Raw genomic sequence first — 18578 nt, forward strand, 5'->3', positions numbered from 1 at the left:
ACAGACTACTGCGATTTTCCCAGAGGGTTTTTTTTCTTCTTTTCTTTCTTAACGTAACTTTTGTCTTCAGAGTTTCCGCCCACGTGACTTTCAGTTGAGTCCCTTGCAGCTTCCGAGAAACCACAGCAAGCAGCTAAGACCTAAAGAGAGGCCAGTATCACTGTGAGGTGCAGACTCTAACAGGAGGGGTATGCAGACACTGGCACGGACAGAGAAAGGTGACCCACAAGTCAGAAGGGGAAGGCCAGAGGGACAGTAAAAGCTCAAGGGAAAGGAGAGAGACAGGAGATCACCAAGGACCTAAAGGAAGAGAGTCCACAGGCAAAGGCGAGGAGAGTCCACAGACAGGGGGAGCTGTGAGCCATGCCCCATAGCTCTGACAGCAGTGACTCCAGCAGCTTCAGCCAGTCATCTTCATCCTCATCCAGCAAACAGGTATCGTTAAACTGGAATTTGCTACCACAAGATGTAGAGATGGCCACCAATTTGGATGGCTTTAAAGGGGGAAGTGGTGGATAAATTCCTGGAGAAGGCTATCAATTGTTACTAGTCCTGATAGCAATGTGCTACCATCAGTATCCGAGGCAGTAAGCCTGTATGCGTCAGTTGCTGGGGAACATGGGTGAGAGGGTGCTGTTGCCATGGTATCCTGCCAGTGGTTTCCTGGCTGACAGCTGGTTGGCCAGTGTGTGAACACAGTGCTGGATTAGACATACCCTTAGTTTGACCCAGCATGGCTCTTCTTATGTTCTGAGTTTGGGAAGTTGCTCTAATTTTATGGTTATCACCTTTTTGGCTCCGGTACCCTTGAGCTGCAGAATGACATACAGAAATTATTCGAGTGAAGAAGTTCGCCACAGTCTGAGGACAGAGTGATGGGTGAAAATTTTGCTTGTTGTGTTTCTTCCAGTTTGCACAAAAGGCACTGGAGCCATGTGGAACTAAAAGATGACAACTCTAGTTCAGGGGTGGGCAGGAGGTAGATCTGGATCAACTGGGAGATCTCTCAGGGATTTGCAATAGATGGACAAGGATTTCTGGACTCCCAGTAGCAGCAACGAAATGACTCCCACCCTCTTACCCTGAACTATGCTGCAGAAATGAAGAAAGTTTGGGGAAACCAAGAGTGGATTTTTGTGTGTGATCTCTGTTTTGTTCTGATAAAACAAATTCCTTGGCTCAGATTTTTTTTTAATTCGAAGTCTTTTGTACCAACCTCTGGGGGTTTGAATAAAAAACAAAGTAGATCTTACAAGCCTGAAGATTTTCCCACCCTTGCTAGAGTTCACATTGTCTGTCTACTTTGTCAGGTTCTTTCGTTTGTCTTATCTGCTAGAGGAGTCTCTAGAAAGAGAAACAGCTCTGGAAGCTAGAAAAAGATAGAAACAGACAGAAACATTCCTATGGGACTTCTGTAGGAAAGGATTCAGGAAAATTGAATCAAGATATACAAAACCAAAGATAGGAGGCCAGGCAGTAGTGCAACACAGAACAGCGTGGGCAGGCATGAAATGAGGCAGCATGAGGATAACTATTACAGAAAAGCATACCAAATATTATTCATGGATGTGATAGCAGAAGAATTTTTCATATAAGTATATATAAAATCTCCCATCTACTTGGCACTGGTCCAACCTCAGCTGGAGGATGTTATTTATTTATTTATTACATTTATAGCCCGCCTTTTTTCCTCCAAGGAACCCAAGGTGGCTTACATAATCCTCCTCCTCTCCATGTTATCCCCACAACAACAACCTTGGGAGGTAGGTTGGGCTGAGAGTCTGTGACTGGCCCAAAGTCACCCAGTGGGTTTTCATGGCTGAGTGGGGACTAGAACCTGGATCTCCCGACTCCCAGTCCAACACCTTAGCCACTAAACCACACTGACGTTATTCTCCTTGGGGTACATAACACCTCCTGGAGAGAAAAGGCTTTGGAGGAGAGGAAGTATTTATTTATATTACAACGTTTCTATACTGCTCCACTTCTAAACAGATTCCAGAGCAGGGAACAATAAAAGAGAAAAGGAATAAAACACAATTTTATTAATTTAAAACAACAAGTGTTATGTCCTCTCAAGAAACTTAAAAATTGTTTTTCTGAGAGATGTTATACATTTTAAAATGCTAGGATGGAAACTAGCTCTGTACCTTGTTAGGAAGAGGGCCTTAAACCTGAACAAAATATGCTTTAATCTGTACACAAAGAGTTCGTAGCTTTATATATAAGGGGGGGACCCTACAGCAGGTGTGGGCAGAAAGTAGATCCATGGTGCTTTGAACTTTAACTCCTAGCATTCCTGGCCATTGGCCATGCTGCCAGGGGCTTCTTGGAATTGAACTCCAAAACATCTGGACGTCTACCTTCTGGCCCCCCTCCCCCTGCCCTACAGGAAAGACACTACATTAACAAAATTCATCAACAGAGGCTATGGAATTACATCTGGACACAGATTTATTTATTTATTTATTTGGTAAAAGAGAGCAAGAATCATACCTGTGGGTGAATTTCATAGCTAGGTTGGGATTGGAATTTGGGACTCCTACATAAAATTTATTACTCCACTTAACTGACAGTGCAATGTTTATTCAAAAGTAAATCTCCTGAGTTCAGTAGAGCTTACTCTCAGGTAAGTGGGTATAGGATTGCAGCCTGAATGTAAGAGAACCCCTCCTGTTGTTTATGAAAATTAACTGGGTTCACCAATAAGTTTGTTATTCACTATTCACCTCTCCTTGTAACTCAGGATCTGGAGATAGCTGTTTACCTGATCTTCTTGGTGGACTGACTTCTTCTGTATTAGGGATCTGAGCATGCTTAAAGTGGGAGAGTCCTCCATCCGTCTGATATGGATTCTGCCATGAACCCAACAGAGGGCGGGGTGGGTAGGTCACTGCTGAGGAGAATAGTTGCTTCCCTCCACTTTGTACTTCAAGACTGCGCTTGTATTTGGTATCCTCAGAGGTCGCCAGGAAGGCATGTTCCCTGGTGCCATGACATTCTTTGTGGGATTTTTTCCAGGAGTCTTCTGATGACATGAGAAAAGTACAAAGACGGGAAAAGAATCGCATTGCAGCCCAGAAAAGCCGGCAGAGACAGACACAGAAAGCAGATACTCTCCACTTGGTAGGAGTTTCCATCATCTACCCACCTGGATATTGGTGGGATAGGCTTAGTACTTCATGTTGATGGCAGATGTGGTGGTAAAATTGTTCTTGGACTGTACCACCTCAGTACACAGTACATAAATGAGTGCACTTTGGTATAAAATAAATCATAAAATAAGAGCAGATTCAACCTTTTCCAACTTGAACTAATGTACTGAGCTGGAAAACTTAATGATCCACAGTGGAGGTAGCTGACCCAGGCTGGATGAACCAGAGTGAAGGGGGCTCACATATCAGAGCTAGGGAACATCCCATCCTTCTGTCCAGGGACTTCTGCCTTTCTCTGAAGTGTGGCCCTGAATGTTGGTATAGTCAGACTTCTATAGTGAAGCCAAACGCCTTGCACCAGGAATGGAATGCTTTATTGTGGATTCTCACTTCAGTTTGCTTGTAGCTCTCTGATGACCAAGTGGCTATGCTCCCTTGAGTTTATTCTCAGCTTCTCCCAAGGCATATTTGTCTTCTGGGGTGGACAAGATACATCTTGAAACTCCCAGAAGTTGCTCAGGGCACTCATTAGATATTTAGCATCCTACCCGCCACTAGCTTCAACATGTCCTCAGTGTGTTACTTCTGCAATCTTCTGACATCAACCCAGCTAAGCTTAAACTAACACTGTGGTGGTTTTGGGATTAAGGAAATTAACAAGGTACATTTTTTTATGCTGGACAAAATGAATATATAATACCTCCAATATTGGAGAAGTCTATACTGAATCCATTTTGGGGTGGGGGAGATATTTATTTGTGATTCAACACTATCAATTTTAAATTCTTTTGCAATTATTTTCAGGGATTTCATCTGTGATATTCTTTAGGGGGAGTCCAGCAGGCAAATCATTAGATCATATCTATTTTAGAGGTTTCTGTTATGTCAGCAAAGTTACCACCAATTCATTAAACTTATTTTAATTCATTGAATGACACTGTTACTACAACTCATGATATGCTGTTCATGAGATTAGCACATGTATTCCATACATGATAATGTCAGTATTAAGCCTTGTGTAACCATCAATCACTTATATGGAGTACTGGCAGATACATCCTATCCTGGATTGCATAGAAGCGAAATGCTGCAGCCTAGTTCACACAAACAGCAGATGGGTAGTAAACTATTCCAGGATTGTATTACTTCAAAGCTGTAGGTGTGTGTGTGTGGGGGGGGACTAAATGAGTGCATCCACCCCTATAAAAAAATTCCATTCTTGTAGAAACCAAGATATCATGGAGAACAGTTTTAGCCCAGCCTTTTTTTTCTGATAGGTTAGTTTCATGTGTGCAGGGATTTTTTTTCCTCCTGAGGAAGCATTCAACCATGCAGTGCTTCTGCACTTGCAAGTGGTACAGTCCAAGAACAGTTTTAGCTCCTTGTGTGCTCCCCCCGCCCCGTCTGAACTAAGCCTGTGACATGGCCATAAGCAACATCGTCCATGATGATGGCAATTTGGCTATTTGCAGACTCACTTTGAAGGGGCTACTAAGAGTTGCTGAAACTTATGACATTTGCAGGAACAGCTCACATATAGGGCTGTAAACATCCTGGGGAAATGCAGGATCTTCCTAACAGCAGCACTGTCTTCAAAACAGACTTCCTAAAATCTCCCCTCCTCCCATAGCAAATGAGTAACAACTGCAGACTTCATAGAATCATAGAATAGCAGAGTTGGAAGGGGCCTACAAGGCCATCGAGTCCAACCCCCTGCTCAATGCAGGAATCCACCCTAAAGCATCCCTGACAGATGGTTGTCCAGCTGCCTCTTGAAGGCCTCTAGTGTGGGAGAGCCCACAACCTCCCTAGGAAACTGGTTCTGTCTGTCTGTCTGTCTGTCTCTCACTCACTCATAAACACAGAATTTTAAATGGCTCAAACTGACTGGAGCCTTCAATGGAGGGATAATGCAGAAACTTAGTAATGGACTTTGGTGCATTAAGAAAGATATATATCACCAATATACCATACAGTCATCCTTACACTGTATTTAGTAGAGGCTGGTAGCTTTGATGTCAGTGGGGTGATGAATCTGCTCCAGGTTTCAGTCAGAACTTGCCAGAACTCTTTCTCTCTCTCCCGGCACCTCGGATTGCTCCTTTAGAGTTCTGACTGAAACCTGGAGTGGATTCACCACCCCACTTATATCAGAGCCACCAGCCTTCACTGACCAAGTGTAGCAGCAGATTTAATTTTGGGTTAGGCCTGAGAGGAGAACAGCCCTGTCCTCTGTACAAAATGGTTTTCCATAGTTTGAGACTACAAGGAGAAAGGCTCCCCGCTCCTACCTCCACCCCCTCCTGCACCAACTTTCTCTTCTGATGAATTTCCCCATTACGTTGCTGCTTTCCCCCAGCTGCTGAAAGAAACAAGTGAGACTTTCCTTCTAGCACAGAGACAAGTTTCCTGTGGCAGGTGGTTTTTCTAGCTATATATGGCAGTTATTAACCCCCCCCCCCCCGCCCTCCCCAAGGCCTGAACGCTCTCTCTCTCTGTCTCTGACTCTCGGGTCAGGATGTATGTGGCCTGGGTCGAGGAAATACAAGTACATGACAAGGGTTTGGTGAGAGGCAATGGGAGCCTATGGCGGAGGATATGCTGGTGTCATTTCTCATAAGCTGCTGGCTGGGGAAGTGTGCGGCTGAGGGCTGAAAATGTCATTTGCTATCAGCACGGGGCCTGCTTCCCTGCTCGGGTTTGCCCAGAGCGTGAGTTACAGGAACAGCGTCATTCAGTTTGGAAACTCTACAAAGAGTAAAGGCTGTGAACCCCACCTCCGCAGACCCTTTCCCACTTTACGTTTTTAAAAACCACCCTTAGGCCCTGCAGTCAGTAGGTGAGTTAAAAATACAGGCAGGTTCAAAAGACCCAGTGCTTGGAGGGAAGCAAGAGGGAAGAGCTACGGCTTGGGACTAAGATGGGGAAATAATACAGCCTTCTCAGTCTCATCTCTCTCTTTTTGGCTTAGCAGAGTTGGAATAAGGCACATTTATAGGTATAGATGCAAATGTAGAAATAATTATAACATTAATAGAAACACAGATCTCAGCATAGTGCAAAAGACTTGGACCAGATGACCCGCATACCTGCCGGTTCAGTCTGCTGCGCAGCTGCTAACCATTGATGGGCAATGGTTCCTAGCCCATCTATACGACGGGATTGCTCCTCATTAAATATAAACCTGAATTTTCGTTGATTCAAATGTAGGTAAAGAGCGTCACACTGCAGCAGCAACAGCGATTTATTTCCTGAATTTATTTTTTTTATAGTGAGTTATAAATGCACACATGCGCATTATCGCGTAGACGAAGCTATGGAGGAGAGAGGAGCGAAGGTATACATTTTATATGCGGAGTTCTGCAGATTCATAGAACAGACAAACAGGGAGGGGGGGAAGGAAAGACGCAGCACAGGGAAAGGAATGAGGCTACAGAGGGAAAGGAACAAGGCAGCAGAACACGTCTCCTTCGTCTGGCTGCCTGTTTCCCCCTCTTTGTTTTTGTGAACAGCCCAGACAGCTTTGCATATTGGGCGGTACAGAAATGCACTAAATATATAAATACATAAATAAATTTGTTTTAAGAAGCTTTCTCTGCGGAGCTCCGCAGAGTGACTTCAAACTAAAATCGGCGCGAATGAACAAGGCAGCTGATTGGTGTGAAATTGGGAAATCGGCCAATCACGTTGTCCTACCTTCAAAGCTCCACCCACATGTCATGTCCCAAAGACACATAGCCATAATGTGGTGCAAACTTGGACCTGATCTAAAAGTCGCTATAAATTGTGAATGCGAAGATGTGCATTATTGCGGTTAAACCCCAGTGCTGCGGTGATGGACAGCTGTGTGATGTAACCTAAAATGTGAATATGCGCATTTAGGTCGGGGTAAACAAGCTGTATAGACAAGCCTCTAGTCTTTAAACCAGAACTGAATAGGGCAGCCTTTCAATTAGAGGACGCCTTCAAATATACAGCTGTCCTCTGTATTCTTTATTTATTTATTTATTATTATATTACATTTCTATACCATCCTATAGCCGAAGCTCTCTGTAAAAGAGGGCACCTGGCCAGATTTGGGATAGGAAGCACATGTAAGTAAGCCTACTTTAGTTTGCACATTACAAAAGAGCTCCAGCCCCCGCATTCATGTAGATTACCATACGTAGTGTGAACCAAGCCCCTTCTCTCCTTGTCCAGGCCTCTGTAGCAATTCCTGTGATCATGGCAACTGAAAAATAGCACCACCACACTTTGATTTTGGGAATTGACCCCAGCCAACCTCAGAGATGATCACTTCATTTTAACTGCTGGCTCTGGGAAATAGTAGCTAATTGACTGAACATGAGCCAACAGTGCGATATGGCTGCAAGAAAGGCAAATGCTATTTTGGGCTGCATTAATAGAAGTATAGCTTCCAAATCATGTGAGGTACTGGTTCCTCTCTATTCGGCCCTGGTTAGGCCTCATCTAGAGTATTGTGTCCAGTTCTGGGCTCCACAATTCAAGAAGGACGCAGACAAGCTGGAGCATGTTCAGAGGAGAGCAACGAGGATGATCAGGGGTCTGGAAACAAAGCCCTGTGAAGAGAGACTGAAAGAACTGGGCATATTTAGCCTGGAGAAGAGAAGATTGAGGGGAGACATGATAGCACTCTTCAAATACTTAAAAGGTTGTCACACAGAGGAGGGCCAGGATCTCTTCTCGATCCTCCCAGAGTGCAGGACACGGAATAACAAGCTCAAGTTAAAGGAAGCCAGATTCCAGCTGGACATCAGGAAAAACTTCCTGACTGTTAAGAGCAGTATGACAATGGAATCAGTTACCTAGGGAGGTTGTGGGCTCTCCCACACTAGAGGCATTCAAGAAGCATCTGGACAACCATCTGTCAGGGATGCTTTAGGGTGGATTCCTGCATTGAGCAGGGGGTTGGACTCGATGGCCTTGTAGGCCCCTTCCAACTCTGCTATTCTATGATTCTATGACTTGCTCTAGCTAAACCTCCTTTGTCCCCGGCAGGAAAGGATGCAAAGGAGCAATGCTGCTAATCTAGACTTCTAGGGTGACAACTTACATAATGTCAAAAAATAGGAAATACATCACCAGTAAAGAGGACAAACGAGGATGTGGATTTCCATAAAATTTGCATATGCTAATTTATATGTAGCGATGCACAGTTATAAGTCATTATTACTATAATTTTGCCCTCCCTATGTCATCTGCAATGGGGAAAGGTGCTGGCTGTGTCCCTATCTCCATGCTGAGAGACGCGGAACTGGAACCTGTGCCTCTCCCAGTACAGAGAAAGGCTAAATGGATGGAGCAACGATGTCACCACGTGTGGCCATGCCCTCTGATGTCATCTGGCCCATGAAGAGTCCAGTGGGGAGGGCAATTCACCCCCCAACCTCAAACTAGTTTCCTGCTGCTGCTCTGCTTCTGCCATCCCTTTTCTACTTCAGTGCCAAGCTAGACTTGAAGTTCAATGCATCGTTGCATTTAAAATGCACTGGTGTTTTTTAAAAATGCAAATAGCCTCAGTAGTGGGAGCTGATAATAATCCAGATCTTAGGAAGGGGATTTAACCCTTTCTTCTCCTGCTGCAGTTCTGAGAAAGATCCCTTTTCTGAAGCTGATTTTGGCATTGGGAGGACCTCCCCCCTGACAACCATTAGTGTCTCAGGGAGGAAGAAAGGGAGCTGGTGCTTGGGTCTTGTCCTGCTCACATGACACAGCAGGATGCATGCTAATCCCCCCTGTCTTCCCCCCTTAATTGCAAGTACCAACTTGTTTTTCATAAAACCCTCTGTTAGAGATTTAGGCCATAGCTAGACCTAAGGTTTATCCCTGGATCGTCCAGGGGTCAAACCTGTTCACCTAGGTGACACACAGGGATCCAGTGCTCAGGCAGGGGTGAACCCTGGATGATCCCAGGATAAACCTTAGGTCTAGCTGTGGCCTTAGTCATTCTCCCAATGGTCCTAAACTCAGGATTAATTCATTCTTTTCCATCTTACCATGAGACCTTCCTTTCTCTTTTGCTATTATAACCTTTTCCTGTATATGTTGCCTGTTGAACTTTGATTATCCACCCAAGTTCCACACAGATAATGGTAATATAACAAACAGGGTTATATTCAGCTCCTTAGCAGGACCATAGAGCCTTAAATAACCCTTAAATGCTTCCCAAAATCAGGTCAGTTCATCACTTGATTTTTTAGGAATTTTTAATTCCTTCCCCAAGTCATTCCTTTCCATTAGCACACACATACATCTCTCCAATTCTGCACAGGGATGGATTAAGGCAGAATCGGAGGGGTGTGTGTGTTCGTTCAATGGAGCTCGTTTATTGCCCAGGCTTGATTCCCTTACTCAAGAGTAAATCCCACTGATCTCAACTGCATTTACATCCAAGTCATACTAAAATCTGATGCATGCTTACCTTTGAGTAAACCATAGGTGTGATGGAGCTCATTGTTTCAACATGTGGGGAAGGAGTTGTTTGAACCTCTCTCTCTCTCTCTCTGCATGCACTACCTGCTATCTTAGCTTCCCTTCTATATTTCACTTTAGTTAAATGAGTTTGTTAACCAGACAAACTCTCTATTTCCTGTGTTTTGGTAATAGAAGGAAAGGAAGAGAGAAACCTTAATCCAGAATGAATTATTTTAGGGCCAGATCTTTTGATTCCCCACGTTATTTTCCCACTGTGGGTCTACAGCTTCCAACTGCCTGTTGATTTTTAGTATTCCCCCACTTTCTTTAAAGGAGAGTGAAGACCTGGAGAGGCAGAATGCTGCTTTGCGCCGGGAGATCAAACAGCTGACAGAAGAAATGAAACACTTCTCCACAGTGCTGAATTCCCATGAGACTCACTGCTCCGTCCTCCATACGCAGCCGCCAGCACCCTCTGAAGTGCTTTATGCCCCGGTCCCCTTCCCCCCGACCCACATCAGCTCCCCAATTTTCCAGCACTGAGACCAACCACTAGGACTGGGAAAAGCTTGCAGACTCCACACCAAGGCAGAAATGCGAAGCCTCACACACTTCACAGTTATGGACAGATTGGATTATCCCCATTCATTGTTGACAGACGCTGTCCTGAAGGAGGAGTAAAAACGACTAGGATTTGGTTCTCGCACAGGAACAGGGACACAGCAGAGCTACCTGCAGGGGCTTGTGTTTGTGAATTTGATCCAGAGTCCCTGGTACCAATATACAGCGCTGTTCTTTGCACTGAAATACTTTCGTGATACAAGAGTGTGTTTCTCTGGAAAACGTACATGCTATATGAATCGAGCGCATGGCTACAAGAGGAAGGAAGGTGAAAATATTCCAGTATGTATAAGTGGTTTTTTTAAATAAAGATTTTTTTAAAAAAAAAAGTTTGATGTTTTATTCTTAAAACCTGATGTGACATGAAGTTGTATATGACATGCAGAGCAAGAAGTAGGAAGGCAGGGAAAGAGGGCAAGGAGAACATTAGGAATAATGGAAACCTCGACGTTACATTAATTTACAGTGGTGTGCTTGTTTTTTTTCCTTTGCTAAATAGCAGATGTGGGGTGTTAAATCAAGATCAGGACTGCAGTATGGTGGGACAAGGAATGTAACCTTTTGCCCCTGCCGTCCTGACTCTAACTTACACGGCTGCTATTTGTACTGCGAAGAAATAATTCTGACAGACAGAACAAAGTTACGATATTCATGCAATACACAGATGTTGTAAGCTGTATGGTACATTAATTGATACGATAGGTGCTTTTAATTATGTATATATGGTGGTAATCACCATCTTTTGAAAGAATTACATGAATGCACCAAAATAAAGTGTATACCAGTGGCTGCAATGTCAGTGAGGCAGTGAATTTACTCTGGGTTCCAGTTAGAAACAGTCCAGGCTCTTATTATTTATTTATTTATATAACACTATCAGTGTACATGGTGCTGTACAGAGTAAAACAGCAAAATAGCAAAACCCTGCCGCATAGGCTTATATTCTAATAGAATCATAATAAAACAATAAGAAGGGGAAGAGAATGCACCATATTATTATTATTATTTAGTAAATTAAATAAAGTTAATTTTAATTTAATTTAATTTTAAAGCTCCATCACACCTTGGAAGAAACGCTGGCTAACACTGGCTACCATTGCTTCTCTGTGGACACTCAGTTATTTCCTGTTTTCAAACAGGAAGTAAACAAGGTGCACGAGGGCCATTCAGTCCCTTATTGTGAACATGCTGCTTCTCCCACATACAGCAGGAGAGAGCAGCAACTTCAGTCTAAAAAATATTTCATCGGTTTTCTGGTTTTTCTTGCGGCGCAAGGAAGACCAGAAGGGGCGGAAGGCGTGCGAGAGGCAGTCGATGTCATGTGAGCTACCTCCGAGGAATCTGTGAGTACCCAATAATGAATGTGCAATAAAATGCTCGTTGGATGGAGCTTTTAGATAACTCCTTTAGAGTTCTGACTGAAACCGGAGCGGATTCACTACCCCACTGACAATGGAGCCACCAGCCTCCACTGGTGTATCCATATTCTTTAGAACTGTCACCTTTTCCTCTTGACCAAGCTTCTGTACCATGAATACTAGCATGCAATTACTACCCCGGTTTGTGGTTTGCATATACTTGCATGCAGGAGCAGACTACACTGGAGGTGAGGAACCTCTTTCGATCTGAGAGTCAAATTCAGTTCTGGGCTGCATTCCAGTGGGAGTGGGGAGGGCCAAAGGTGTGGGGCCAAAATGTTTTTTTTTAAATACAAAAAAATATTAGCATATTGTAGTTTAAATTCTTCTTACTGCCAGTAACTAAGCGTTAGGCGAGGGGTTTCAACCTTTTAGAATGGGGAAAGAAACTGCACAACAGACAGGAAGCCATCAAACGATTGGTCAGGGTGGGCTCTACCACACTAGAGGCCTTCAAGAGGCAGCTGGGCAGCCATCTGTCAGGGATGCTTTAAGGTGGGTTCCTGCATTGAGCAGGGGGTTGGACTCAATGGCCTTATAGGCCCCTTCCAACTCTACTATTCTATGATTCTATTGTGTTTGGGGGCAAGGAGATGTGGCCAACTGAGGAACCCTGGAGGGCATAATTTGAATCCCCAGAGGGTTGGATCTGGCCTCCAGGCCTGAGCTTCCCCACCCCGGCTGTACACCAGCACCTGTGAGCAGGGATCTCTGTGTAGCAGATGCAGTTCATCTCTATAATAGATGATGTGTGCTGGTTTAGGGAACACTTGAAAGCAGCTTCAGTTTAGAAGAGCGTTCTGAGTTCAAAAAGTCTGAACAAGACTTGTTAAATACTCTGTCAGGGAAGAAAAAAGTGACAAGCCTACTAAATCCTTGTATACTTTGTGTTTTAAGTAGATGCTCTCATCTTGCTAAGTGATCTTGTAGTTCTCAAGAGGGTTTGAGGCTGTGGTAATTCTGAGTTGCAACACCATTTAATAGAATAACATCCACTGTTTTCTCCCAAAGCAGTTTTGGGAAAAGCTTCCATAAACAGGGAACATATTGTCCTTGTGTTGGAGAACAGAGACCACTGTTGCACAAACATCTGTTACTACCAGGGTTTTCTCCTGCAGTGATCTGATCTTTTTTCTCGCAAAGGAGATACCCAAAAGCTTGGGGAACAAGTGGTAATGGAAAGCCCCATAAAACACCCCACTTTGTCATGCCTATTTAAAGTTGGAGTGTAAATATAAGCTGCAGTAAAGATTACTACCAAAATATACTTGCATATATGTCAGATGAAGAGACATGAAATGAATATGTGTCTTTTGTCATCCTTGATTGACCACCACGTAATTAAAGTGAGAATCCTAAAAAAAATAATACAAGAACTGCAAAACCAGGAAATGTACCTATTATTATTTTTATTTATTTATTTATTTATTTATTTATTTATATAGCACCATCAATGTACATGGTGCTGTACAGAGTAAAACAGTAAATAGCAAGACCCTGCCGCATAGGCTTACATTCTAATAAAATCATAATAAAACAATAAGAAGGGGAAGAGAATGCAAACAGGCACAGGGTAGGGTAAACAGGCACTGGGTAGGGTAAAACTAACAGTATGAAGTCAGAACAAAATCAAGTTTTAAAAGCTTTAGGAAAAAGAAAAGTTTTTAGCTGAGCTTTAAAAGCTGCGGTTTAAAAGCTACCTAAATATGCCAGACCTTAGCTCTTTTAAGAAAAGTAAATTTTAAAACAAACAAAATACTTTTCTGAGATTGTTCAGAGCAAAAAGTTTAAAAATTCAAAAACGGATACCTTATGTTACAATCTTCGTGTAGTCTCTAATAATAGCAAGATTAGGAACTCCGTCTTGAATCACATTTTTATACATTGCATTGAAGATAGTAAATCCTAAGAAACATAAAACCAAAATTTGGAAGACTTCAACACAGTGAGACTATGCACCAATAATCCTCCAAAACCCTCACAAATTCAAAGAGGGATCTTATAGTGGATCTAACAGGTGATAGAATTTCCCCTGCAGAAATCAAACTGCTGTCTAAGGGCCTTAACTTCTGCCCTATACCCAGAAAACATGACCTGGCCCAAATGAATGCTGATGCCAAGGCATTTGAGAGAAGATGCAGATTAAAATAATATTTCCATAATGATAACAAAATGCATATTTTGAACCCATGCCATAATCTTCCCTCACAATCTCTCTCTCTCTCTCTCTCTCACACACACACACACACACACACACACACACACACTGGACTCCAAACCCAAATAGAAACCTAGTATTAGAAACTTTCCTTAAATCAGTTTTTTTAAAAAAGAATTGATAGACACAAACCTGGATGTGTCTTTTACAATCTAACAAGAGAAGAAAGAGACCAACCTCAAATTAGAAAAGACATAGTCATAAAACCATCTGATAAAGGGGGAGCTGTTGTGATGATGACTGAGGATTATATTTCTGAAGGCCTGAGGCAAATAAATGAGAGCAGTACCTACAAATGGTACTTGTACTTGATAATATTACAGCTGACCTAAATTTTAAAAATTGTCAACATAAACCATACATTCCTACATGAGAAATTGCTGATCTTTTAATTAACCCTACTCCTACAGCAAGAATATTTTACATGCTACCAAAGATCCATAAGAACAATAAGCCAGGACAACCTATAGTTTCATGCAACAATACTATCACTGAAAATATTTCACTATATATTGACTCCAAAATTCAACCACTAGTCCATAAACTTCCTTCATATATTAAGGACACTACAGATTTCTTTATGAAGATTGAAAGACTAAGGCCATAGCTAGACCTAAGGTTTATCCCTGGATCGTCCAGGGGTCAAACCTGTTCATCTAGGTGACACACAGGGGATCCAGTGCTCGGGCAGGGGCGAACCCTGGATGATCCCAGGATGAACCTTAGGTCTAGCTGTGGCCTAAGAGCGTCATCAGACAAGCGTTTTATTACATGCTCATTACTGGAGACTCATGGATTTTTGCAGGTCCATTTCACGATGTTGTCTGCCTCCTGTGAGTCTCCCACCCCTTCTAGCCTTCTTTTTGTGACAAACCCTCCCCCGCCAAGTAAACCTGATCTATTTTTAGAAATAAAATTTGCTGCTATCTTCTGCTGCGTGCAGGAGAAGCAGCTTGATAAAAACAGCCCACTGAATGGGCTATGTGGATGTTGTTTGCTTCCTCTTTCTTCTCCATGAGAAAGAGGAAGTGGGGGTGGAGAAGCGATGGTAGGGAACCATGCTTTCCCACCGTCTGATGGGGCTCTTACCATGTTGTGGGGATGCTTTTCATCAACAGAGACTGGGAAGCTTGTCAGGATTGAGGGCAAGATGGATGAAGCCAAATACATGGCAATTCTGTTTTAGTATGCAAGGGACCTGGGACTGCAGTGCAGGTTCACCTTCCAGCAGGACAATAACCCTAAAGACAAAGACAAAGTTACATTGCAGTGATTTAAAAACAAGAACTTGGATGTCTTAGAATGGCCCAGTCAAAGCCCAGACCTCAATCCGATTGAGAATCTGTGGCAAGACTTGAATATTGCTGTTCATCCCCATCCAAAATTGCTTGAGCAATTTTGACAAGAATGGGCAAATATTGCAGGATTCAGATATGCAAAACTGGTAGAGACTTATCCAAAAAGACTGACAGCTGTAATTGCTGCCAAAGGTGCTTCAACCAAGTATTGACTCAGGGGGTGGTGAATACTTATGCAACCAATAAATGCCAGTTTTTCGTTTTGTTAACTTTTGTGCCACAATAAAAATATTTTGCACCTTCAAAGTGTTAAGTATGTAAATATACTTATGTAAATACTTATGTAAGGCACTGTAAGCACACTTAATCCTACACACGTTTAGATAGAAAAAAATCCTAAAACTCCCAGCATTCCCCAGCCTGCATGGGTAGCTGGAGCATGCCTGGAATTGTACAACATTGAGCGTCATCACACTGGGGAAAATCGTGTTTACTTACCATCACTTCTCTGCCTGCGCATTTGTCCCTCATTACTTCCTCTTCTGAAAGAGGAAGCAAATGTTTTCACACAGCAGGAGACAGTGGCAATTTCCATCTCAAAAAATAAATCCAACTTACTGGAGTGTTTTTTTGTTGCACGAAGAAGCGTGGAAGTGGCGGGAGGCACATGGGAGGCAGACGACATCATGAGAGGGACCCGTGACAATCAGTGAGAACCCAGTAACGAGTGTGCAATATAATGCTTGTCTGATGGAGCTCTTTTTTTCTGCCTTTAAAGCAGTTAAGTGCTTCTAATGCATTTGAAGCAGTTCTATAAAGCATGGAATGGTAGTTGAGGGCAGGGGGAAAAGGTATGTCAGTGGTGTGCTTCACAATTGAAGAAATACACATGGCTATCTAAAGCCCCCCACCCCATAAAACCATTACATCAAGGATCTAAAATAATCTAACTGCATCACTGAATAATCTTCTTGAGCTGAGATGATCACCACGCTGAAAGATACCCTGTTCAAGGAAGCCACAGGTTAGAAGGAACCATTGCACTCTGGCTGGTCTCTTTCTCACATATACACCTTCCAGATCCACCAAGTTCACTTGCAGGACTTCAAGTCCAGAAGCAATGGTGTGTCAAGCGGAAACTCAAAACCAGAGGTACAGTGCTTGCCTGTTTGGTAGCAGAATGTCAATGATCCTGGAACCTACTCATGAGGAGGAAGCCATACTCCCCACATACTCAGATTCAGGGCCCAGAAGTCAGGCCAGGAAGAGGCAGTTCAACTGCACCAGCTATACTGCTTTAAAGCGCTTTACAACAGTTTTGACAACTGTATATGGAGTGTGTCCTGGGCCCAACAGTTGTCAAAACTGTTATAAAGCGTTTTAAAGCATTTTAAAGCAGTAGTGTAGATCCTGCCCTGGTGTGGAAGCAGCAGCTTCTTTTGTACAGTCTAATCTTTGGCTTCCCGCATAGCTCGTGGTAATGGGGGATTTTGAGTCACATGGTAAGAATGCACATGAGTTCAGCAAGCAGCAGCAAGCAAGCTGATAATGATCCTAGGCAATAATGATTAGTTAAGTGACTTGTTGTACAGGCAAGAGGATTTGTATTTATAGGGCTTGTTTGTATTTATAGGGAGAAGGATGCAGTGAATATGATTGACAGATCAATATGCAATTCCTTCTTTCATCCAGGATTGAATTTTAGGGTTCAAGTCCCACCCAGGAATATGCTAACTGCTTTTGTTTAAATCAAAATATTGATATCTTTATCTTGTCTGCTCCTTTGAAAGCCGCAAATGTTGCAATAGAATTAATAGGGATTTCCTGGTCTTGTTTTCCTTTAAACCAACCAGAGCGAACACACTTCTTGAGATCAGACTTATCCCTGTAATTCACAAGGACAAGTGTTCATACCAACTTTCACACTGGCACCTCATTTACAGCAGTTACTACACTTCAGGGGTGGGCACGCTTCAGGCTTGTGGGATTTACCTGGAGCCTGATGCAAAAGACATACACTTAGTATTAAAGAATTCTGAGTCCAGGAATTTGTACAGAACAGAACAGAAGTACAGAACAGTACTTGCACACAAAAACCTACTCCTGGTTACCCCAAGCTTTCTTCATTTCAGCAACATAATTTAGGGCAAGGGCAAATGGAAGTCATTTCATTGTTGCTAATGGGAGTCAGAAATCTTTGCAAATCATTCTGCCCACCCTGACATAATTAGTTCCAGGTAGCCAAAGTGACCTGCTTAACCTAAACAAGAGAATGAAAGTTTAAGTAACTGAAGTTAATTTATGAAGGTCTCAGTCAGCGCTTCGGTATAATTTAGAGCGGAACTTAAATACCTATTCAGGAAAACCAGAGGAGAACATAATATCAAAAATGTAAAAACAAAAACAAAACATTAATAAGCATTCTAATTTAGCCATCTATCAAGTTAGGTTGGATATGCCAAACACCAAAAACAAAGCCAATACCTGAAGTTATAAAACGTTAGATGTTATCAATGCATATTTAAATCAAGGTCCTTTTCTGCACCAGAGAGGCATAGCTCTTCTCAGTATACAGATACTATAAATATCCCATCTAAGTTTATGATTCCTAATTTGTTATATGTGCCAGTTCTAACCAGGTTTGCCAGACCACTGATTCCAAGAGGACCTACTGACTTTTTCAATAAGCTTGTATAAAATGCAGGCTTTATTGTATACACTGACATCTATTGGCCCTATGGAGAACTGCAGCAATGATGTTTAGGGTGGAGGTTAACAGAGAAATCTTAAACTTACTCAGAAATACGTCCCACTAAGTTCAGTGGGGTTTAGTCATTGAACTCCCAGTCAGCTGTGTTGCCTTTGTAAAGGAAGAGACCCCAGCGTTCCAGCCGGTCCCCTACTGGATTTAGCATGGATCCCAGGCACAGGCACTCACAAGCTCACAACGTGAGGTTTAAGACCTTTTATTCAGGCTAAGGATAGGGATACAAGGGAAAAGACTAAGTAAAATATCATTAAAAGCATGCATAATATAAGAACCCAGTACAGGCAACAATAAACTACACTATAATAATTCTTACGTCACCCCACGCTCTGCTTCCAGCCGACAACCGCCCTGTTGCTCTGACAGGGGGCGTTCTTATACTTTTCATTTCACTCCTCGCATCAATAATGGGCTAGATTCCATCTACATTCTCACTTAAACTGACACATGTAACATGAATTTTGGAATAATTTTATAATCAATAAATATGAATGAACAGAACTGAAATACTCTTGATGACTGACAATTACAAACAGTTCATACATACACATTAACTTATGGGAACATGCAAAATATCATAAGAAGAAAAGGGACAGTTAAGGCATATCCGTGAGAAGATAAATCCATCAATGATAAATCCACAAAAGTTATTGTATGCCATAAAGG

At 42.6% G+C, this 18578-nt stretch overlaps 1 protein-coding gene across 1 annotated transcript; it reads left to right on the forward strand.

Annotated features, from left to right (window-relative positions):
• Nucleotides 1-363: 363 nt before the first annotated feature.
• BATF (basic leucine zipper ATF-like transcription factor) lies at nt 364-10323 on the forward strand. Its single transcript, XM_063118912.1, has 3 exons — nt 364-435; nt 3022-3126; nt 9924-10323. The coding sequence occupies exons 1-3, from the start codon at nt 364-366 to the stop codon at nt 10131-10133; spliced, it is 387 nt and encodes a 128-aa protein (XP_062974982.1). The 3' UTR covers nt 10134-10323.
• The last annotated feature ends 8255 nt before the right edge of the window (nt 10324-18578 follow it).

Source organism: Elgaria multicarinata, chromosome 2, assembly GCF_023053635.1.
Source record: "Elgaria multicarinata webbii isolate HBS135686 ecotype San Diego chromosome 2, rElgMul1.1.pri, whole genome shotgun sequence".
NCBI lineage: Eukaryota > Metazoa > Chordata > Lepidosauria > Squamata > Anguidae > Elgaria > Elgaria multicarinata.